This window comes from Buceros rhinoceros, unplaced genomic scaffold, assembly GCF_000710305.1.
Source record: "Buceros rhinoceros silvestris isolate BGI_N320 unplaced genomic scaffold, ASM71030v1 scaffold12779, whole genome shotgun sequence".
Lineage (NCBI taxonomy): Eukaryota > Metazoa > Chordata > Aves > Bucerotiformes > Bucerotidae > Buceros > Buceros rhinoceros.
The window spans coordinates 1-24329 of NW_010432162.1; the positions used below are offsets into that span (position 1 = coordinate 1).

Genomic DNA, 24329 nt, shown 5'->3' on the forward strand with positions numbered 1-24329 from the left:
GGGCAGACGCTGGGGAAGGCCCAGACTGGACCTAGCAGTAGACGGGAACTGGATGCAGGAGCTGGATTCCAGAAGTGGATTCAGGAACACACAGATTGGCGGCAAATGGAGAATGGGGCGTCAAATGCAGAATGGACAGAGTCTTCCTCAGACTCTGGCCATTGAAGAGAAGGGCTTGACCCTTGTGATCCCTCAGCTCTCTACTGAATATGACGTCTATGGGATGGAACACCTTGTTGGTCAGTGAGGGGTCACCAGTCCTGTCTGTGCCTCCCCACAGGTGCAGCCTCTCACTTACTGCACCCCCACCATGGGACACAGGATGTAGCAGTGACCTTGGTCTGCACAGGAGCAAGTCTAAGCCAGAGCCTTTCTGCATCTCAGTCCCTGGCAGTAACTGTGAACATCAAGTGCTGCCACTTCTAGCAGCAGACACTGTCTGTGAAAATACACCATTAACTTCACACAGTGCAGTGAGTTAGAAGAGACTGAGCTGAAAAGTAAAATCACTGAACGGAATTAGTTCTGTTCTAGCTCAAACCAGGACACTTTGTAAAGATGCTGTACTCCAGTATTCTGCCTAAACAAAAGGAGAGGCATACGCTGCTGTCATGTCAGGCAAACATTAAAGCTTAGGATATGAAGTAAAGCTGGTTTCTCAAATGTGCTCTGCAACCATGCCTGTGTTCAGAGTTTTGCTCTGTACTGTAAGGTTGGTATTACAGGGTTTGACTTTCCTATACCATGTATTCTGTATTCACAAAAATTTTTAAAAGATAAGGTATTTTAAAGAGCTATGACACATTTATGTTACATGAAGATTTTTTTAATCTATATTTGAAAAAGTTTGAATGTATTTTATAAAGAAATGCTTACTTTGAAAAAACTAATGCATCAGAAACAAGGTGTGCGTTTATTATAAATGTCATATAAAGTGTATGTTTCTATACATAATTTTTAACAATATATTTAACAAGCAGGATTTTATGTAACAATGAATAATTTCTAACAATTCTGTAACTGTTAAATAGGTGTTCTCCAGGTACGAAAAACACAGGCAGTTAATACTAGAAGAAATTTTCACTTCCCTTGCAAGACTACCAACTAGCAAGAGGAGTTTGAGGAACTTCAGGTAATTTCCGAACATATTTCAATAACTTGTAGACAGAAGCATTTACAGTTTTGCAGATGTAGTACTGTAGGCTTCAGTATTAGCTCTGTCTTTCAAAATCTGTGATTCCACAAGCTGCAGTTTATTAGAGGTCAGTGTTTCAAAACAAGGAGAGCAGAATTACCTGAAAAATGTCTTGTAATAATCCTTGGTTTTTAAATACTTTCTTCACAGTTGTGAAGGGTAGAGCTTACACAAAATTTGGTGTTAAAAGTTTTATCTCTAAAAGTAGTCAAGGATAACTTAGTAAAGATAATAATTGCGATCTGTTTTGTGCCCAGTTAGTATTTTGATAATATGGGGAGAATGATGTCAGAGATTTTATCACCTTTTCATATTGTTAAGGGTAGCAATAGGTGGTGATGATGTATGTATGGATAGTAAACATCGTACTATTTCTCAGGTTATATCATGGGAGAAACATGGAGTGTGTTCATAGTAGTCTTACCAGCTTAAAGACACTCCTAAAGACTCCTGTGTGCAAAAGTTCACAGTCTGCTATGTTACCTCAGAGTGCCATAGGTGTAACTCTTGTAGAAGTCATTCCAGATCATGGTTGCTAATTTTCATTGTTTAAAGTCCTGCAGATTTCACATGCATTAAATAACATATAAAAAATAAAGTATTGGGGCAACAGTTTGGTGTATTCTTTTCGTGTGTGAAATGTTGGAAATGGATATGGCATTATACATAATAAGTCTATTAGTAAATGTCTTAGCATGTAGGTGTTTGGGTTATTAAATATTCCTTTAGATTTTTTGGTCATTAAACTTCACATGTACTCTTCTAACCCAATGGTGGTATGTTTCAGTTCATCTTTTCTGCCTGAGAATACTACTTACTGAGTTTTTTAGACCAATTCTGACACTGCATGGTGGAAAAGCAAATGACTAGATAAATGCCTAGAACACAGATTTCTATCTGTGGTAATAATTTTACAAAGATACTATTTAAGAACAAAAATATTTGTTCGTTTTGTCCATTTTAGTTTTAGTGTTAATGTTCTCTTCTCTTATTAACAGGTTAAACAGCAGTGACACTGATGGAGAGCCTATGTATATTCAGATGGTAACGGCACTAGTTCTGCAGCTTATTCAGTGTGTGGTGCACTTACCATCAGCAGAAAAAGATTCTAATTCAGAGGAGGAATCAAACAAGAAAGTAAGATATTTTTTTAAAAGCATTTTTTGGGAGCGGGGGGTGGGTGCGGCAATGACTTTGTGTGTTTGTAGGTGTGATATTTTATTATGGTGCTCTCGTAATCAAACATTGTAATTTATATCTGCTGTAATTACTTGATGCATGAGGAATGCTGATCTGGAAGTCATATTTCTGCGTATGCTAAAATAATGGACAAATATCTTGTTATTTTTAGGTGGATCAAGATGTGCTTATTACTAACTCATATGAAACAGCTATGAGAACAGCACAAAACTTCCTTTCTATTTTCCTTAAGAAGTAAGTACTGTTGCATTCTTTAGCATATTGTTGCAACTGACTCCAAATAAAGTCTGTTATACCTTAAGACAAACCTAACCACTTTGCAATGCTCAATACCTACTCATAAAGTTATTTGTAACAATATTCTTTATAGATCACTAAGAGAGCTACCTGTCTGGACAAAAATTTTTGTGAACAGAAATTTTGCAGAGAGTTCTTTATGCATTTAAAAAGCTGTTTGATAGTTCACGTAGGATCATTTTGGAGGTCTACTACTCATCTGAATTCTGGAAGAGAAAGCTGAGTAAATATTTAAGCACAAAAAAATATTCATTCAGTTATCAGAACAGCAAAGATATAAAAAGCCTGAAAATTACCTTCGTTCAGCTAAAGTTCAGAATGTCAATATCTCAGCAGGGAAAAGAAAATACGGTATACCTGAATAGCCAAAGGATTTCCAAGATTAAGTCCTGCGGCTTTTATCGTGTTAATTTATACTCTTAAGCCAAAAGGATATTTAATAGCCATCTAGCAATCTTTCTGTATAGTTCTGGTATCATTAAAGTTAAGGAAGCTGCAGGTAAGTGAAACACTATCAAGTATGTTATCTTTTGATTTTTTTTTTTACATTCTGATTTCAACCTTTATGGAGCATAATACTAAGACATCTTATCACTGTCAGATAAATCAGACCAAGTTTAGGGAATATAGACACACCACCTCCTAAATATGCCACTCCAGCTTGAGCTTTACAATTTTACCTACTTTGTCCATCCAAGTTAACTTTTAACTCAAAGCAATAAATTGAAAAAATTTAGGAATAAAATTCTACTATTGTGGATTAGCTGCTTTACTTGCAATGCAGCTTGGAGTGATAAGTTTAAACTGTTCCTCTGTAATTGAATAAAACCAATTTTCTCCTGATATTTCATATATATTTTTGAGAATTGCATAAAACTTCTTCTGGTTAAACGCAAGATTATTTCTGTTTATGTCAGAAGAAAAGCGTAGATGGTTCTTAAATTTACTTACAAAACGTGTTTTGTTTTAACAGGTGTGGCAGTAAGCAAGGGGAAGAAGATTATAGGCCACTGTTTGAGAACTTCATTCAAGATCTTCTTTCCACAGTCAATAAACCAGAATGGCCAGCTGCAGAATTGCTACTTAGCTTATTAGGAAGGCTATTGGTAAGGGATTCTTGTTTTTAACTATTATATTAATTTATTTCTTATTACAATGAAGACTTGTTTATTTCAGCTAAAAATACTACAATAATGCTTTCTGATTGTTGACACACATGCAGCATATAAGAATTTTCTTATGCATATCACTACTACGTAATACATAGATAATAAAATTCCATGACATTTTTAAAATGATAAAATCATAGAATGCTTTGGGTTGGAAGGGGCCTTCAAAGGTCATGTAGTCCAAACCCCTGCATTGAGCAGGGACATCTTTAACTAGATCTGGTTGCTCAGAGCCCATGTAACCTGGCCTTTAATGTTTCCAGGGATGGGCTATCTACCACTTCTCCAAGCCACCTATTCCAGTGGCATTTAATAAGTGTAGATATTTGTTTGGAATAAAGTCAGACTAATAGCTGTAATTATTCATATTAAATATCATCTCTGGGCTATTCCTTTAACACAGAGCCTAAAACCAATTAAGTGGTTTGTTTTTTTACCAATAATAGCATTTACTTACAATATTTTACAGAATGTGAATATTTTTTTTTATGTGTATTTTGAGAGTTGTTCTTCAGTATTGCAATGTAATCAACACAGTAATTTGAGCTGTTTCTTGGAAAAATATTTTATGGTCCTGATCCTGGTAAAATGTAACTTCCTTTATACTTACGTGAATAATGAGGAAGTTGTATTACGGTGCTTAAGAGCTATGCTGTTGCAAAGGATATCTATGGTACCTGTTGACCAGCTTATTTTACGAAAATATATATTTTTAAAAAATTAATAGGCGTATTTGTAGAGAGAGACCCAATAAAGAAAGAAACATTAATATGAAGTAATAGTGTGTCTGTGATATAATAGTAAATTACATAAATTTATGCTAATACTAAGGTGGAATTTTTTAATAAGGTCAAGTGATTTCCTGGAGAAGAATCTCTATTGCATAAATAAATATTTGTTTTTAACAGTAGTTTCTGCTTTTCTTAGGTTCACCAGTTCAGTAACAAATCTACAGAAATGGCACTAAGAGTTGCATCGCTTGACTATCTTGGAACTGTAGCTGCAAGACTGAGGAAAGATGCAGTCACTAGCAAAATGGATCAAGGATCTATAGCCAGAATCCTCAAACAGGTGTGTGAGAGATTCGGTGCCAGATGGACTGAGATGTATTCATTCAAATACTTGAAAATTCTAGACTTTTGAAAAACCAGTGTTGTAAAGAATCAGTTTTCATCCTTCAGATTTCTGAATCAAATATACTCAATTTACCAGTATCACATTTGTTAGCTCCTGTCTTCCTTGCACCATCTCTGTGTTATCATATGCGGCGGTTAATTGCAGTGGTTAAGTGAGTTTTCTTGTGATGATAGAGGAAATAATGGAGCAACAGTTGGCTTCTGTCTTAAGGACCCTTAAAAATATATATCTACATGTGTTTGCTATCGCAAAGTGGTAACTGAGCTTCTGGCATTCATATGCAAGCTTTACAGATATAAACTGTTAGGCCTACTTAGTTTTTATGTGATGAAGCTGATACTGGTTTAGGGGTTTTTTTGTTTGGTTTTTTTTTTTAAACTGGACTTGCATATATCTTTCATTAACGAGTGCATATTTTAATTTCCGCCTTTGCTGCTCCAAATCTGCAAGGGTGATGACAATTACCAATGCAATGTATGCATTTGGGCTCTATCAGTACATGGAATGATGAGAAAACCTCAGATTATGTGTGCCCTTTCAAAACTGTGGACTTGCGCATTTTTTATGGACGCTATACATTTCTTACTGAACTACTAAGTGTTCTCAGTGTGATCTAAAGTTTAGTAGTCATATCAAGTTCATTTCCCTTTCAGTCACCTGAAAAGACTGCAGATCCAAAACTCTCTGCAATGAGCAGGGATATCTGCAACTAGAGCAGTGTCTCAAGAGCCCTATCCAGCTTCACCTTGAATGATTCCAGAGATGGTACTTCTACCATGTCCTTGGGAAACCTGTTCCAGCATTTCACCACTCTCATTGTAAAAAAAATTGCTTGCTTGTATCTCATCTAAATCTCTGTGCTTTCAGTTTAAAAACATCACCCCTTGCCCTGTCTCAAAAGACCCTACTGAAATTTCTACCACCATCTTTCTTTCAGGCCCCCTTTAAGTATTGAAAGGCCACAATCAGGTCTCCCCAGAGCCTTTTCTTCTCCAGGCTGAACAACCCCAACTATCTCAGCCTGTCCTCAGAGCAGAGGTGTTCTAGCTCTCTGATCATTTTTGAGGCCCTTCTCTGGACCCACTCTAACAGGTCAATGTCTTTCCTGTGCTAAGGACTCTTGAGCTGGACACAGCACTCCAGGTGAGGTCTCACCAGAGCAGAGTAGAGGGGCAGGATCATGTCCTTTACCACCTGGCCACAGTTCTTTTGGTGCAGCTCAGGATGCATTTGGCTTTCTGGGCTGTGAGTTCACATTGTCAGCTCATGTCCAACTTTTAATCCACCATTACCCGTAAGTCTTTCTCTACACGGCTGCCCTTAATCCCTTCATCCTCTAGACTGTATTGATACTGGTGGTTGCCCAGACCTAGGTTCAGCGCCTTGCACTTGTCCTTGTTGAACCTCATGAGGTTTGTTCACATGGGTCCACTTCTCGAGCTTGTCCAGGTGCCTCTGGATAGCAACCAATCCCTCAGGCGTATCAGCCACAACACTCAGCTTGGTGCCTCCTGCAGACTTGCTGAGGGTGTGCTCAATCCCACTGTCTATGTCATTGATGAAGATAGTAAACAGCACTGGTCTCAGTACAGACCTGTGAGGGAGACCACTTGCCACCAATCTCCATTCGAACACTGAGCTGTTGACCACTACCTTCTAGATGAGACCATCCAGCCAATTCCTTATCCTCTGAACAGTTCACCCATCAAATCCATCTCTCTCCATTTTAGAGAGAATGTTGTGGAGGACAGTGTCAAAGGCTTTACAGAAGTCCATAGAGGTGACATTCATAGCTCTTCCCTTGTCCACTGATGTAGTCACTCCATCATAGAAGGCCACTAGATTGGTCAGGCAAGGCAAGGCTAGCCGTGCTGCCTCTCTCAAGTCACCTCCCTGGCCTTCACGTGCCTTATATACTTTAGGAAAACCAAATACATCTTGGCAAAAATACATTCTGGTTTTTACATTTATCCAGTTTAGATGTTGCAAATCTGATACATAATCTCCATCACTAGTTTTCAGCTTAATATTTTATATGTAATGCTTTTTATGCATCTTAAAAGTACTTCACAGGAAAATTAATATTACCCTATTCTGTAGATAGGCTTTATGCAGTAGGTGATGTTTTTAATAAAATGCTGCTTTTTCTCAAGCTTTTTGACTGATAAAAACTTAGTTGTATCTCAGAGAGCATGGTTCTGCAGTGTGGGAACTCAGAGGTGTTAGGAAACAACCTCTGTAAGTTCTTTCCTAGGTTGAGCACACTTGGTGCACTTCTGTATGGATGCGTTGTCCCTGAAAACAGGTATAACAAAGAGTTTTACAAAGATAGAACTTACCTTTATTTCTTTGATGTTTTCCATACCTTTTTACAGTTGTCTGTTTCATATTTCTTTATATTTTTTTTGCCTTTTATCCCTTGTTCACCTGAGAAGTCACTGTTTTGCTATTTAAAATTGGTCAGATAAATGGTGACTTTTATAGAGTAAACCTTGTGTCAGTCTACTATGGGTGATTCCAGCTTTTCATTTTTTCCTCTGTGACAGATGGTCTTCACACAAGATCATAGAATGAAAATTAATCAAATCAGTCAGTCTATTCTAAAACTAGTCTTATTCTGCTCTTAATCTTTTTCAGACTTTAGAACCATAGTCTAATTTGTTTCAGTGTCTATGCAGATTATATGTAATCGTTAAAAATTGTTAATTATCTGCAATTATCAAAACAACTAACTCCTATGTATTTTTATATGTGGGCATGCAGATTTCCAGACTATAATTACCACTATGCAATATTCTGTTACATAACTATCTATTTTCTACTTCTGACAGGTTTCAGGAGGAGAGGATGAAATTCAACAGCTGCAAAAGGCTTTGCTAGATTATCTGGATGAGAACACAGAAACTGATGCCTCATTAGTGGTAAATTTCAGCTTTCTGGTGTCAAGTGTGTATACAAATAATTTTGATAACCTGTAGTGAGTAAAATTATTTTCTGTTATGTATATTGTCACTTCAATTAAATTGTCACCCTAGCATATACTGTTGATCATGTTTTCCAAAATCTTGTTGATGCATTAGATTTGGTTAATCTCATTACAAACCTTTTGATTTTCCTTTTCTGTATCTGCTGTTTTTGTTTTCTGTGCATCCTACTATATTTCTCCAGTTTTCTCGGAAGTTTTATATAGCTCAGTGGTTCCGTGATACAACTATGGAGACAGAGAAAGCAATTAAATCTCAGAAGGATGAGGATTCATCTGAAGGAACTCATCATGCAAAAGATGTTGAGACCACAGGACAGATAATGCATAGAGCAGAAAGTCGCAAGAAGTTTCTTCGCAGCATCATTAAAACTGCTCCATCTCAGTTCAGTACATTGAAGTATGTTTCAGTACCACTTTTTTCTGTATGCTATATGCTTGTGATGTTTTAAATAGTTTTTTAAAAACGAGTCCTAATTAACACATGGAATTTGTTTCAGGATGAATTCTGATACTGTGGACTATGAAGATGCATGTTTGATTGTTCGCTACTTGGCCTCTATGAGGCCGTTTGCCCAGAGCTTCGATATTTATTTGACACAGGTAAACGCATGTATATTGTACAGACACTATTTTATTTGTCCATGTGTGTTTATGGCAAAATCACTGTAATTAGATGTACCCAGTTAGAGGATAATCACGAAATGTTGAAATAATTTTCACAGTTTCTGTAAGGTTTGTGCTCGTTTGGTAATACTAACTCATTAAATTGGGCTTAATTTGATTTCAGAATACAAGCTAGCTTCATTAGCTACTTGCAGAGCACATTACTCTCACTTTGGAAGCCATTGTTTGACCAGCAACATTTTTTTGCTCTTTCTGGGAGAAGAGCACTAATATGTTGGCATGGTGACATGTTTGAACTGCAGTACTAGTTTAGGTTGCGTTACTTATATTGATTGGCATACAGAGCCATTCTTAAAATTATGGTGCCCAAATACGACTCGTCTTTTAGAAGAAACATGGTGAAAGCCACAACTGAATGACAAAAGCAGAGTTTAAAATGAAGGGATTTAATTGAACTTACGGACCCTGTGGAAATACTGTTTGGACCAATCTTAGAGATGTAGCAAATACTAGTAAATAACCATGCTCAGTTATCAGTGCCATGGAACATCACTTCCATGCACCTTTTTACTGTCTGAGAAATTACATTCAATTTTTAGTGTACAGATAATCTTTTAATAGTCAATTTGTTTGCATGTTATTCTGCTGCATTTTGCCTGTTAAGCATTGTTTGCTAACTTCCCAAAGTAATTGAAGCTTTGTTTTTGTTCTCTTATTAGATTCTGCGTGTACTTGGTGAAAATGCAATTGCTGTTCGAACAAAAGCCATGAAGTGTTTGTCTGAGGTTGTTGCTGTAGACCCCAGTATTCTAGCCAGGGTAAAAAAGGAAATATCCATCATGCACATACATTCTTCTGTCATGCTTAAAATAAATGTTCATTTCTTATTTTGAATCTGTGTTTCATTTGTTCTTTTTAGCTGGATATGCAACGAGGTGTTCACGGACGGTTAATGGATAATTCCACTAGTGTACGAGAAGCAGCTGTGGAGCTGCTTGGCCGATTTGTGCTCTGTCGTCCTCAGCTTGCTGAGCAGTATTATGACATGCTGATTGAAAGAATATTGGTACGGTGACGTGTGATATTTGTAATAAAATAAGTGGCGTTGGAAATTTTTTCTTAACTGAGTTTATACATGTATAATATGGAATAATTTATAATGTGGAATAATGACCCAAGAGTAAATTATATATCTTTATTGTTTTAATGGGGAGCATTATGCTTTTAAAACCAACATTGTAAAATGCATCCCTTGTTACCCGTGAGGCTTTGTTACATCAAAAGTTAAACATGTATAGAAAGTTTTACCAATCAGAAAGGAATTATATTCCTTTTAAGGCACAAATTAGATGAAAAGAGGAATTTTGCAACATCTCTGAAGTCTGTCAGTGAGTGTAGTTCAGTAGTGTGGGTGATGCAGAAAGATCTACCACACAGTAAGCTAAAGATGCCATTTATAATCCAAAAGAAAAAGAAAACTACTTTGCTTTTCTATGCCATTTTTTGTGTTTTAAAAGGCTTCTAATTAGATCTTTTGTACAAAAATGTTTTCTTCTCTGGGCACTCAGATAAAATACAACATTAATTTAACTGTAGAATAACACTAGCTCTTAGCATCCATGTCAGGTTTTTGGTCAAATAGCACTCATCTGCTAAAGTTACATGATAAAACATATTTGAGACGGGTTTTGGAGATAAATAGGTTCATGTCCATATGAGCATGTATGAAACAGTTCATCCTGACATTCACATTCAACACATTTTGAATACGGTAGTATGAAGTGAAGCTCCTCATCCATCTCCTTAGAAGGAACCTAGGAAAACAGAAAATATTGCTGCATGTGTCTTATCCATAAGCTTTATCCAAAGGCTGAAAGTATTACAGTCCAGATCTATGAGGAATCTTATGTGTTCCTACGAAGTAGCTAAAGCATCACCACATCTAGCTTGTAAGCTCTTGAATTAAAAAGTGGAATTGCACATTTGCAACTTCATGAGCTCTGAGACAGGAGGTGTAAATGGAGAACGTTCCATTTCATCATTCTGGAAACTCAGCCAGAACCTTTAGAATTGTTGAAAAGAAAGTGGTACAAGTTACACTGACCTTTTGTATAAACGTACTCCAGAATATTTTATCTGCATTTTCTAAATAATTTTTGCAGGTCAGATAGGGTGATCTCTAAATGTTAGTTAATACAATATATAACTTCATTTGTAGTTCTGATTTGTTTTCAAGAGTGTAATGCTTTTGTCTTCACAGGATACTGGTATCAGTGTCAGAAAAAGAGTCATCAAGATACTTAGGGATATATGCATTGAACAACCGACATTTCCCAAAATTACAGAGATGTGTGTGAAAATGATTCGGAGAGTCAATGATGAAGAAGGCATTAAGGTAAAATGAAGCATAGCCTTCAGAATTTTTATTATAATTATTTTAGTGTTTCTATATTTTGAATAAAAGAAGTATCCAAAAAGTACTACATTTCTCCTTTGTAATATCTATTACTTCTATTCACTTGAGAGCAGATATCTTAGCTCTCTAAAGTGCTCGCAAACTTTTTTTTCTTTCTTTTCTATCTTCTGTTTTCTTGAAATTCTTGCTGACATCAAAAGATATTAAAATTAATTTTCTAGAGTTTTTGTCTTCTTGCAAGTGGTGTCTCTGGTACCTCTTTTTTCTAACAAGTAAAATTGGCATATAGATTTTTTTTGCAAGCAAAATAAACTCTAAGTCAAAATTAAGTATTGCATATAAAAATAGCAAGTTCTGCGTACAAAAGTTACGAAGTATTCATCTGTGCTAGTTTTGCATTCATTCTGAATGTTCAATGAATCAGTTACTCCCCCTAAAATGTCACTTACATGATCCTACTCTACTCTTTGTGCAACGTATATGCAGAATTGCACAAAACTAAGATTGTGTGTTAAATCATAAACCTGACACTGATGGTTTTGTTTGATTTGGCAAAGTAATTTTAAAATTGTTGGGCAATTAAGAACACACCTGTAATAGTTTTGTGTCAGACTTTCAATAGGATTTATAATCTGCAACTTCAAAACTGCAGCATATGTTTTTACCACTTCAGCTGTGTTAATGCCAAGTGGTTTTTTTCAGAAGACTGTTAATCAAGATGCGCAGCTGGATCCAAGGTGCTGCTCGGAAAGGAGGATGTCCTTATTTTCTCTCCTCCTTCCCCTTGCGTTTCTAACAACATCAGAAAAATTGAGGCATTATATTTCCATAAACACGGAGAGCTTCTTAGTAATTTAGAAATAATTTTGTTCACTTTCATTCTACTCCATTTTTATCTCCATCCAGAAATACTAGAAGGGAACATACTTCCTGTGTTTGGGGATAGAGACTTGGCTTCTTTCTCTTTACTACCTCATCACAGCTGTTTTGAAAACTCCATAGTAACCTTCCATGGCTGCTAGTTTTCCGCTGTAGAAATCATAATCTTGTGTTCAGTTGTCAGGTTCTCAGGGTAGTCTGTTTTCCTAAGGAATACAGATTTATGTAGGAAGTTGGTAACTCCATTTCCTCAAGTATCAGTTTCCAGTGATCATTCTGCTGAAGCTTGTTTAGATATTAGTATAACTTCTGTAATAGTAGATTTGGGACTGGTTCAGGTAACTTTTCCTACAACAGTCCCTCTTAGGTTGAATAATTCCCTATGAAATGGCGTGCATCACCAGCAAATCTGTTGTATGGACATATTAGAAATAATACTTATGTATCAAGACAAGTTTGTTTATTTCTGCTACTACTTTTTTCCCTTCAGAAATTAGTAAATGAGACATTCCAGAAGCTCTGGTTCACTCCAACTCCACATCATGACAAAGAAGCAATGACAAGGAAAATACTAAACATTACTGATGTGGTATGTTAAACAAATCTGAGTTAAGTTATGCACAAAACTCAATTATGGTTTTAGTATCTTTGAAATATTGTCTGTAGTTTTTTAGAATACAGCAATTTAATTGTCAGATTGTTTTCTTTTTATATATCCTGGCATTTAAAATATGCCAAAATTATTCATCGGATGGAACAGACTATAGGAAACTTTAAACACTCGCTAATCTGCTGGCAATGATAACTGGGACCACACTATATACAGGTTTTATAAAATACTTGTTCAGTTAAAGTATGACAAATTTATATTATATTTAACATTTTCCAGAAATCGCTTGTAGCAGCATATAGTTAAGCCTAACTAAGAAGTTGTCTCTTAAAATAAAATTTTTTTCAAACAATTGATAACATTTATTTTGAAGGGTTAATAAACTGTTTCATCAAATGCAGGATCATGTTCTCACTCAGGGGAAATTAGTATCTGCATAATTGTGTCTAGTTTTTAGGAGCAGCAAATTAAATAGTATGTCTCCAAAATAAAAAATAAAAAATGCTTTAATTTGTAGTGAAAATGTTGTTTAAAACTACTATGCTGAGAAGGCATTTTAGTATGTTATACCAAGATGTAAATGTAAAGTAAAAGTACTTGCTTCATTACTTGCTGTTATGGATTTAAAATTCATCTTGCTTTTCAGTATTTTTACAAAACGATAGTGTGCATTTTTCCAGACTGAGAAGTCAGTCAGTTTAACTTCAGCTTAACTCTCAGTTCTCCTGCCAGTTCTTCTTTGGAGCACCTGTGAGCTGTTCGTGACATATGATACCAGTGAAGGCTTGGTTTGTTTATGTAAAAATACATACAGATACATACATGCATGTTCATTTTTAATATGTCAGACTTGTATTTGTGCTTTAATCTGTGCAGAATGTTCTACAAAACCAAAATTTGGTTTACATTAGGGCCAGCAATCTCTGGTAAAATGTGTAGGCTTTGTGTTGTACGGAATACAAATTCTAGAGTCACTGAAATGGTTGGAACTAGTTTTCAAGTGCAGAAAACAGTTTCTGATCTCCAAAAATATAAAATCATTGAACTAAATGCACAGGAAAATATATCTATGCAAGTTTACTGCTCTTCTAAGATGACATCTCTATTGTATGACTTACAATAATTTTAATTTCTACATTTCTCACATGCCTTTTTTATTAACCAGTTTATTCACAAAAATTCTTCTAGGTTGCAGCATGTAGAGACACAGGGTATGACTGGTTTGAACAGCTTCTTCAAAATGTGAGTAATGAATTTTGAATGTATGGTACAATCTTTGACTGAATTTTAGCATTTCTTTTAGTACTAAAACACACAAAAGGGGGACTGCAAGAGCAATCCTTTACCGTATACAAATGCAGTTCATGCCTTTTAAACATCTGACCTGTGTTTTTAATGTTCATGGGTGCAATTTTCTTTGTCTCTGACATTAGTTTCTGTCCTTCTATACCATCTGTTTTAAAAATACTTCACTTCTTGGTTTTGGGAGGGGTTTGATTTTGTTTGGTTTTAATTTCATAGTCTCTTTAGTAATGAGTGACATAACATGAAGTCCACAGCTAAGGTACTTAATTGTGAAATGAGACATGAAGTGTAATGTAATTGTTTTTTTTTAATGGTAGATAAGTGTGTTTTCACATCCAATATATTTGTTACACAGTTTATAGAAGCAGTGCCTCTTCCAGAATAGGTTACTTCCACATTATATTTTACTCTGATTTTTCTAAGTATTGAGCTTGCTTTCTTTATATCTTTTAACCTGTGTTATCATTCTCCTCTACATCATGTATGCACTGGTTAATTTTCAAGCAAAAAAACCCTTTTGATTTTACTTTAGTCTGGAATGCCTCTTAATGCCCACACTGAAGAAAAGGCTGTAGTATGGTCCCAATCCTTCTTAGATATTAAAGGATCTTCATGGATGCAGTTTCAGTACCTAAAGTGATACAGAAGGTGGCTAACAGATTAAAATGTTGATAAAGCTATGTTTCATCTTTGTTTGAAAGTTTTTAGTGTCAAAACCCAGCGTTTCTTTTGATATTGCTCTTTTTTTTCCCGCGTTTTAAAAGCCTTCTATTAGTTACTGCTGGCAAGTATGACTGCAGTATTGTTTTTTGCATTATTTCATTAAGCACGAAGTTAGCTTTCATCCCAATGCAAAAATCAGTAGACTTTTACTGGGTTTTTTTATTGTGGTTAATTTTTCTTTACTTCTCTTGCATTTTGGTTTTATTTTTTATTTCCCTTTTTTTTTTTGTCATTGTAACTTTTATGCAAAAGTTAAGTAAATACTTCTGAGGTGTAAAATCATTGTCAATATGAGGTAATTGTTATAAAACCAGCATGTATCCAGTGTAAATAAATGCACCCTTAATACTTAGTCATTTTCTGTTTCATCTGCTACAGCTGTTGAAGTCAGAAGAGGATGCCTCATATAAACCTGTGAAAAAAGCCTGTACTCAACTTGTTGACAATTTGGTTGAGCACATTCTTAAATATGAGGAATCTTTATCAGGTAACATTATTTATAACCCAGTAGCTAAACTCCTTTGAATTTTATGTGATACTCTAATGGTGGTTGTTCAAATTGCTATCATGAAAAGTTACAAAACCAATGGTAATGAATTATTGCTTTCAATTTCATTGTGAGCTTTGGAGCACTGTATAATAATAAAGCTTCCCTAATTTTCACTAGCTAACAGCAGTAACAGAACTTTTTTTAAAATAACTTGTTCAGAATTTTATATAACCTTTTCAAACTTCTAGATCATTAAAACCAAAATAAACATGGCAAGTTGTATTCTCATTAGTATGTTCTACAGTTACCATAGGAATCATTAGCTGGGCTGGTATTCTATGTACAGTAAATAGTTTAAAAACTAGGATGTCTTTAGCAAGCATCTTTAGAAGCATCTTTGCTTCTTTCCTCATATTGTGTTTTTCACAAATGTTGTCATACTGTGTTCTCATCTCTAATGTAATAAGAATATTCTGTACTGATCTTGAAAGAGAGGTAAAGAGAGATATTCAAATGAGGTTTAAGCCATATGTTTTTCATTGCTCAAACACTTCTTACACTTAAAACCTTTTTGTATTTTCTAATCTTTCGCAGATTCTGACAACAAAGGTGTGAATTCTGGTCGCTTGGTTGCTTGCATAACCACTTTGTTCTTATTCAGCAAAATCAGGCCTCAGCTAATGGTCAAACATGCCATGACCATGCAGCCATACCTGACCACTAAATGTAGTGTAAGTAGAGAAAATCAGTCTTTTACTTCCCCAGTAATTAAGCACGGAAATGAATGGCTGTCTTGTATACTTGATGCAATTGAAGGTAGGAAAAGAAAAATTAAAATTGTGGTTTTATTTCATGGTCATCATAATTTCTGAAGGTACTTGGTCCTTTTGATCATCTCTTTAGCTTCTAAGATGCTGTTCCTCACCCTCTACCACCACAGTAAAACTGAATGAAACTGAAACTTGTGCGGCCCCTTTCTCTTGAGGACTAAGACCCAGTTTTTCACCTGTTATGAAATAATTTCTTTAATATTAGTAGTTAATATTTCACATAGGAGACTTAAGACTAAAGCTACGGTTCCATAACACAGAGTGATCTAACATATAGCAAATATATCAGAGGGAAAGTGTCCTTGTCCACCTACTTCTGTACTGCACCTCTCACTTCCCTAGCTCTGGTGTTTTTGTATTTCTCTGTAAGAGAGTATGGCTCACAAAAGTTGTAGGGAGCTATAATGCTGCAACCCGCCCCTCATCCCCAATTCGGTAAAATGGCCTCTCTCCTCTGAAACATTGCAGTGCATTCTGGTGTTTTTATTAGCACAGTGAAGTTTGTGATGAACCTCTGATCCAGCAGAAGGAGCAGGGCAGGATCGTGCAGCCATGGCTCAAGAAGCAGTGTGGGTGGGTAGCAGCAATCCATTATGTTAGGTCAGCTGCCCAGGGCAGGTTTGAGAGTAATTTTCTCTCCTTAAATTTTAGATATAGCCTAGTATCTTCCAGGTTTAGCCCTGGAGTGTTCTCCGGGCCATTTACAGCAGACTTTTAGAGTTGCTTCTGATCAAACGGTGTAGGAGAGGGTTGCCTGATTATTTTCTTTCACAACCCATTTAGTAGGCTACATCAGTTTTGTACTTACACCGGTTGAGATGAATTGTACGATTTCCACTGTCAGCTTGAATATATTAAATAGCTTGATAGTAGCCTGTAGGAATTACCCCATCCTGATTAGTGAGCTTAATTTTCAAAAAAAGTCAATTTCTCGTAGGATATATCTTTAGTAGATAAATGTTTTCCATAATTCCTCACTTACAATACATACATGGTCAAGACAATGCAAATCAAAAATAATTTTAATTTCTACATTTTTGTGCATTGTTTTGTACTTTATTTAAATAGCATTGAGTCATAGCACAACTTCATTTTGTTGCTAAACACTTGTTTCCAGATGTTGTGTATTCTGTAGTGTGCATGTGTCAGGAAGAGTTCCTAGATTTATTGTAGGACTCCAGAAAATTATCAGGACCAGAAGTTTTCAGATGTGTCCACAGCTGTGATAAGAGGTGAAGTTCTGTGCATACAGATCTTTCTCTTCCAGAAGCTCTGTAGAAAACAGAACTAGCTTTCATAATAATGTGTAATTTAATAGCAGATGTAAACTATATAAGTATTTTTTTAGCTCTTTACCAAATATCTTAGATGAGTTGAGATTTTTAACTATCAGTGCATATTAATAATACTTAGCTTATAGGTAACATGACCATAAATGTTAAAAGCTATAAATGCTGTTTTTTCAGACCCAGAATGATTTCATGGTGATCTGCAACGTTGCAAAAATCCTAGAGCTTGTAGTGCCACTAATGGAGCACCCAAGTGAGACCTTTCTTGCCACTATTGAGGAAGACCTTATGAAACTCATCATCAAATATGGCATGACAGTAAGCTTTTAATTGCTACTATTCAGTTGATTCTATTTCACATTGTGAAATATATGATTTTGATTTTAAAAAAGTCTTTCTTCACTATGAAGGTAACTTTTGAGCCATGAAAAATCAGTGTACTTGGGTTACTGGAGTTTGTATGTGTTGTTGCTATATTTTAACAAGTTTGAGCAGGTTTACAGAGCAATCTAGGAGATGGACATTACATCTGTTAGAACTTTAGTTTTAGTTCAGCATAACTTTTTCCTACATAACTTCACAAAAATCAGAGTTTTTAACTTCTAAGTATGTAATTTGTTCGTTCGTTCTTGCTCCTAGGTTGTTCAGCATTGTGTGAGTTGTCTTGGAGCTGTTGTGAACAAGGTCACTCAGAACTATAAATTTGTGTGGGCCTGTTTTAATAGATACTATGGTAAGTAAAATCACCACACATTCTTGTCACTTTTCAGTTCTGGCTACGAGTCTTATCTTAGTGATACACCATGATTAAACACTTTGACCAAACTTGTATCTTACTGTAGGTGCACTTTCAAAATTAAAAAATCAACACCAAGAAGACCCCAACAGTACTATTCTTACTGCCAATAAACCAGCACTCCTTAGATCACTTTTCACTGTTGGAGCACTGTGTCGGCATTTTGATTTTGATCAGGAAGATTTTAAGGGTAACAGTAAGGTAAAATAACTTGTATTTACTCTCTGTGTCTCAGATATGTTGAATGTTCCACTTTAATTTGTCCCTCAAAGCAATGTATTTTTTTCATAATGCATACAAAATAGCTTTTTCGTTTTTAAATACGTGGTTTTGCAAAGGCCATGCAGTAAGATTGTGTTTCTCCTTTTCTTTTTGATATTTATGCTTTTTAAAAGAGATTAAAAACATCAGTTTAATCCTCAAATAGCTATTAATTTTGTTTCAATTTGCTCAGGTTAACATTAAGGATAAAGTACTTGAACTGCTGATGTATTTTACAAAGCATTCAGATGAAGAAGTACAGACAAAAGCCATTATTGGCCTTGGTAAGAAATATTAATAGTTTTTATTATTCTGCTCTAGTAAAAATCCACGCATATCAGTAGGAATTTATGTATTTCTGTAGTGGCAAGGGAGTTTGTTTAAAATAAAAATTTACTGGGTGTTTTATTGGAGACTGGCTGTAGAAAAGTTTTCAAAGGGTTGCTAGTTGTCTGCTTCTGCAGCAGAGCGGATGCTTTTGACCATGAATGCCTTTTGATTTATGACCAACTCTTAAAGTGCAGTGGATTTCCAGAGTAATCGAGGTGTTGTTTTTTTTTTTCTCCACATGCAAATATGTTCTTTTTAAGTCCACAAGGTATGGTTGAAGAACAAATAGAGTATGTGCTGGAAAAACTTTGAGCATTTTAAGTGTAAGAGCAGATATTCTGCAGGAGTGAAAGGCACTTTGGCAATTTATACCAGCTGGGGGAATCTCTGTGAGATTTCACAAGGCATGAGAATGTGTCATAGTGTAAATATTACGGTTTGTTTCACAATTTTAGCTGCATTTCACTTTTTAAATAGGTTCTTTGTCTGAAGGCATTCGTATAATATTTCAGTGACTTACATTAACTGTCACTGAGTGGTTTGTTCATACTCTGCTTTAGGTCAAAAACAACATATGTGAGAGAATCATGGCAAGATACACCTTGGTTACTGGTAAAGTTCAGTTCATGCTTATGGCTTACTCCAACGAAAGTGGTCTCCTAGGCATGAGAGCTCACTTTGTGGACATAGTTTGTGGACAAGAATTCGCCTCTTTGTGTTGCTATTTAGGTGGTTTTATAGATATCCATCCATTGTTTGTGGATGGAAAACTGAATATAAGCCAGCAGTGTGTGCTCACAGCCCAGAAAGCCAACTGTATCCTGCTGGACTGTATAAAAGAAGCATGGCCAGCAGGTGGAAGGAAGTGATTCCCCACCTCTACTCTGCTTATGTGAGAATTCACCTGGAGTGCTATGTCCAGCTCTGGGTCCGCCACCAGAAGAAAGACATGGACCTTTTGGAGTGGGTCCAGAGGAGTGCCACAAAGATGTTCAGGGGACTGGAACACCTCCCTTGGGAGGACAGGCTGAGAGAGTTGGGGTTGTTCAGCCTGGAGAAGAGACGACTCTGGGAAGACCTTATAGCAGCCTTCCAGTACTTAAAGCGGCCTACGGAAAAGAAGGGGAGGGACTCTTCATCATGGATTGAGCAGTGATAGTACATAGGGTAGCAGTTTCAAACTGAAAGAGAGCAGATTTATCTTAGATATTATATATTCTTTACTGTGGGCGTGGTGGGGCACTGGAACAGGTTGCCCAAAGAGGTGGTAGTTGCCCCATCCCTGAAAGCGTTCAAGGCTGGGTTGGATGAGGCTTTGAGCAGGGGAGGGACTCTTCATCATGGATTGAGCAGTGATAGTACATAGGGTAGCAGTTTCAAACTGAAAGAGAGCAGATTTATCTTAGATATTATATATTCTTTACTGTGGGCGTGGTGGGGCACTGGAACAGGTTGCCCAAAGAGGTGGTAGTTGCCCCATCCCTGAAAGCGTTCAAGGCTGGGTTGGATGAGGCTTTGAGCAAGTTGGTCTAGTGGAAGGTGTCCCTGCCCACAGCTGGGGGCGTTGGAACTGGATAATCTTTAAGGTCCTTCCAACTCAAACCATTCCATGATTCTATGAATTTAGGATAAGGAGGGCTCAGAAGGTAAGGACCAAGACTGAATCTTGGTTTCATATTCTGTGAGAAATCATTTCAAACAGCTGAGTGGCTTTAATGGCTTTAGAGTTGCCTCTGTCACTGGAGCAATGCTGTGGTTTTCTGGACTTCTTAGAGTTTTCCTAGGCATTATATCAAGGTGCACAACACTTACTGTAGTTTAGTGCAGTTTAATGTCCTCTACAGAGTATCTCATGTGGGATGGGGGCTGTCTTCCTAACCATGGATGTGATTGCTTTGTTTATGTATGTGGAGAATGTCGCATTTGCCAAAAACTATGATCAGTTTGGGGAGAAGGGGGCTGGCTGTCAGTAGGCATTCAACAACTGTTTTTGGTGATACATTGATCTCCTCTAAGTACTGGTTCCATTTTGAGGGTAGCTGTTGGATGTATGGAGACGTACTACACAGTGCAGAATGCCACTTTACAGGCTGGTAATTGAGCAAAATTGTCAAAGCCATTCAACGTTTGTGTGTAGCAATAAGGTAAAAAGGACTAGCAAGCTAATTCAGCATTTATACACAATGAAGGCGTCATGTGATGAGTATGTACTTTCCTATCATCATTTATCAGTGTGTCATTTCATTAAGGACACTAGACAGTTTTAAGCTTTTGCTTTGAGATCTGTCACTGCCATTGAGAATCATAGCCATAGGCTTAATGGCTGTGGTTATGCTTCTCTTTCAGATGTGTACTTGCATAGCAGGTTGAGGATATAAAATTTTATAGTAAATTTACCTGTAAGTATCAAACAGGTAGTGCCTTACTCAGCCAAGTTCAGTGCTTACTCTTAGGACTCTTCACAGTGAAAACAAAGGTAAGAAGATAAGTGGTGTGAGGGCAGCCTCAAGATCTGAAGTCAGTCCTTAAAATAACACATCTGGTGCCTTTTTTCATCTCTTATGACAAATTCTTACGCCAAGTAAGATTTCTTTCCTGCTTACAAGGGATGGAAAAATAAGAATTTCCCTGAGAATATTGGCATTTTCAACTCCTTTAAGTCTGTATAGGGAAAAAAGTGGTATGGGTTGTTACACATACATGCACATGCTTTTAATTTTTAAAATTAGCCTTGAGAAATGGGGTGGACTTGCTCAGAGGTGGTCAAGTTATAACCATCAGTATACATCTTTATAGAGTGCACGATTATACTACATATTCCAAAGACCATCATCATTCCTTTTTCTCCTCTTTTCCCTCCACCTCACCTACTTCTCTCTGCTCCTTGTTTTGAGACTGAAATGAGATCGTAAATACACTAAGATCTTGCTCTGGATTTAGCCTTTGCCACACTGTCTTTTCTGTGTGTATGGAGCGAGTTTTAAAAACTTGTCTCAGTCCTCCCTTTATATAGCTAATTTTATACATCGCTTTTGTATAATTTTGTTTGCTTTCATTTTCCCATTCTTCCTTTATATTCATATGTTTTCTGTGTGGTCATTCAGAATCTTAGTTTCCCGTCATCATAAAAAATACATTTAGGTTGTCTGCTTTTCTTGAACAGTCTTGAAAAAAAATTAAGTGGTTAAATGTCATTTAATTGGGCTGTTATGCTCCCATTACTAGTTTTTATGATAGTCCATAAGCGTTTATTAACAACACTTCTAGATCCACACATGTGATCTAAAAATGGTATATACTGTCACTAATTTATAAAAGATTTGATGAAATATAGGCTAAGGACGAGTTCCTTGACAAGGGTAAGGCTGCAGCTGAAAACAGTTCTATAGGGTGTATCTTTCAGCAGATGTAGTCTCAGGAATACTTCAGATAGTTTTCAAGATAAGATCTTAATCAGTTATGAAAAATGACAGCAAGAGGTGTAAATTTTACTGTGAGAGCTCCTAGTCATTCAGAGTCAGGCCCCTACACTGGACATGCTTCCAGACTGTAAAAGTCTTCTTTTATAGTGCAGCTGCCCTGGGTCAGCACCCCATCTTTATCCATCAGATTCATGGCTAACAGAATTGTTACGACTAACAGAAGTCCTTATAAGCCATGAATGGTGTCCACAGAGAAAAGCAATAATTGTGTTTGGACTAGAAAAAGCTTTACTGTTGGGAGAAGATAAATTTCATACCTCTTTTTTGAAGAAAGACTTAAAAAGCAGACATACAGTTTCTAGATGATAATAATGTGGAATATTTCCTCTTTTCTTCCACCCTTAGGATTTGCATTTATACAACACCCAAGTTTAATGTTTGAACAGGAAGTGAAGACTCTATACAACAGCATTCTTTCAGATAAGAACTGTTCTGTAAACTTAAAAATCCAGGTGTTAAAAAACCTCCAGACCTACCTGCAGGAGGAGGATACACGTATGCAGCAGGCAGACAGAGACTGTAAGTGATGAGTTTTTCTGTGCTAATGAGGCATGCAAAACCTAATTTCATTTAAAACAGTTACAATATATGTGAACTGAGTCACTTAAGATTGTTAGGAGATCCCAAGTACGGAAGACACCCAAAATATCTTAGTGTGATTTTCAAAAATTAATTATGTTCATATGTACATACACATAATAGGTATATTAATTACTTTTCAAGATTAATAAATCCTGGATGCAATCCAGAATGCATAATTACTGTAATGATGGTAGAAATATTTTTAATCAAAATCTCCTCTAAGGTAAATTTGCAGACAGAAAATAATAAATACAACATAAGAAAATTTTTAAATGTAACACCTTTATTGAGGAACAAGTCATTTCTTTTTAGTTTTTTGATGTCTATTTGCCATGAGACTGTTTTATGTTTCACGAGATCATAAACACATTTTAAGATAGCTGAAATGTGTATGTATTGTAAAGCTTAAAGATCAGCATGTGAAAACTAATGGCAAAGTAAATGACTATACTGCAGTGAGTGTCCTATTGCTTTTGTCCTTTTTACAGGGAAGAAAGTAGCAAAACAGGAAGACCTGAAAGAAATGGGTGATATTTCCTCAGGGATGAGTAGTTCCATCATGCAGCTATATCTCAAACAGGTCCTTGAGGCTTTCTTTCATACCCAGTCCAGTGTACGCCACTTTGCTCTAAATGTCATTGCTCTGACGTTAAACCAGGGTCTCATTCATCCTGTTCAGGTATGGTAGGCTTTTATGATGGGTGGTTTTGTAATTCATGTTTTCAGAGGTTTTCACATTTGCTACATAAATTTCCAGTTTTTCTCTTGCAACTACATTACAGTAATTTCTTATTAGTAAGGGGTTTACACAGAAAGCATATTTTGAAATCTGTTTTATGTTGTTTACCCAATGAGATTCCAAGTGTTGTATTTTCTATTTTTGGATCACAATGTAAAAGCCCAGCCAGTGCCTAAAGAGCACGTACAAATGTACACTGGAGCATATTTCTGTTACAAATTTCAGGTGTATGCCCAGTTGTTTCCTTCATTTGATTCTTTATCCTGGAAAATGTGTAAGCTTGCCTCCACCTCAATCCCTGTGTCCTCCAAACACTACGGAATTCCACAGTCAGTGTCAGAAATTCAGACATCATCTCCATTATTCTTTGCTTACATAATGTTTTTGTAGTTATTTTTTATATTGCAATCATTATTCATGTTCAGTCATAAATGTGTTGGGGTTTTTATTTCTTTAAATGGCATTGTTTGTGGTGTAAATTGACTTCAGAGTTCGAGAGAAGGGGAAATACAACCTCAAACCTGACACATAACTGCAGTCATTTATAATGCTGATATCTCGTGTATTTTGTTCTATTTTCTTGCAAGAAGTAGTCAGATAATAAGTTGCATAGAGCTCCCTATTCTATTTTCTGCAGTAGTCAAAAAATAAAAAGAAAAATAGTGTAGTAGAAGAACAAAGACTGAGAAAGAGGAGGTACAATGAGACTGAATAATTATTTTGTTTGTTTTCAAAGTGTGTGCCATACTTAATTGCTATGGGCACAGATCCAGAGCCCTCTATGCGAAATAAAGCTGACCAGCAGTTGGTGGAAATAGACAAAAAATATGCTGGGTTCATTCACGTAAGTAATTCTAATTTAACATTTTACAACATCCTGTTAGGTTCTCTAGTGGTTTAACACCTGAATATGCCTCACCTGCACAAAAAGAATATGAAGTAACAAATAAGCAATAACTGTAAGCAGTTCGAAAGATTATCTTGACTCT

General features: G+C 36.2%; 1 protein-coding gene across 1 annotated transcript in view; it reads left to right on the forward strand.

Annotated features, from left to right (window-relative positions):
- Positions 1-1031: 1031 nt before the first annotated feature.
- The window catches only part of LOC104500078 (nipped-B-like protein), a gene marked incomplete at both ends in the record, with an annotated part of 25282 nt that continues 1984 nt past the window's right edge, over positions 1032-24329 (forward strand). The window contains 22 exons of the mRNA XM_010143671.1: positions 1032-1132; positions 2194-2332; positions 2547-2629; positions 3666-3798; positions 4789-4932; positions 7830-7919; positions 8167-8381; positions 8482-8584; positions 9328-9426; positions 9528-9674; positions 10869-11003; positions 12394-12492; positions 13702-13755; positions 14920-15028; positions 15626-15762; positions 17328-17468; positions 17790-17883; positions 17993-18147; positions 18401-18491; positions 22365-22538; positions 23090-23280; positions 24077-24184. Of these exons, the coding sequence (XP_010141973.1) occupies positions 1032-1132; positions 2194-2332; positions 2547-2629; positions 3666-3798; positions 4789-4932; positions 7830-7919; positions 8167-8381; positions 8482-8584; positions 9328-9426; positions 9528-9674; positions 10869-11003; positions 12394-12492; positions 13702-13755; positions 14920-15028; positions 15626-15762; positions 17328-17468; positions 17790-17883; positions 17993-18147; positions 18401-18491; positions 22365-22538; positions 23090-23280; positions 24077-24184 (2742 nt within the window). The remainder of the gene's footprint in view (positions 1133-2193; positions 2333-2546; positions 2630-3665; positions 3799-4788; positions 4933-7829; positions 7920-8166; positions 8382-8481; positions 8585-9327; positions 9427-9527; positions 9675-10868; positions 11004-12393; positions 12493-13701; positions 13756-14919; positions 15029-15625; positions 15763-17327; positions 17469-17789; positions 17884-17992; positions 18148-18400; positions 18492-22364; positions 22539-23089; positions 23281-24076; positions 24185-24329) is intronic.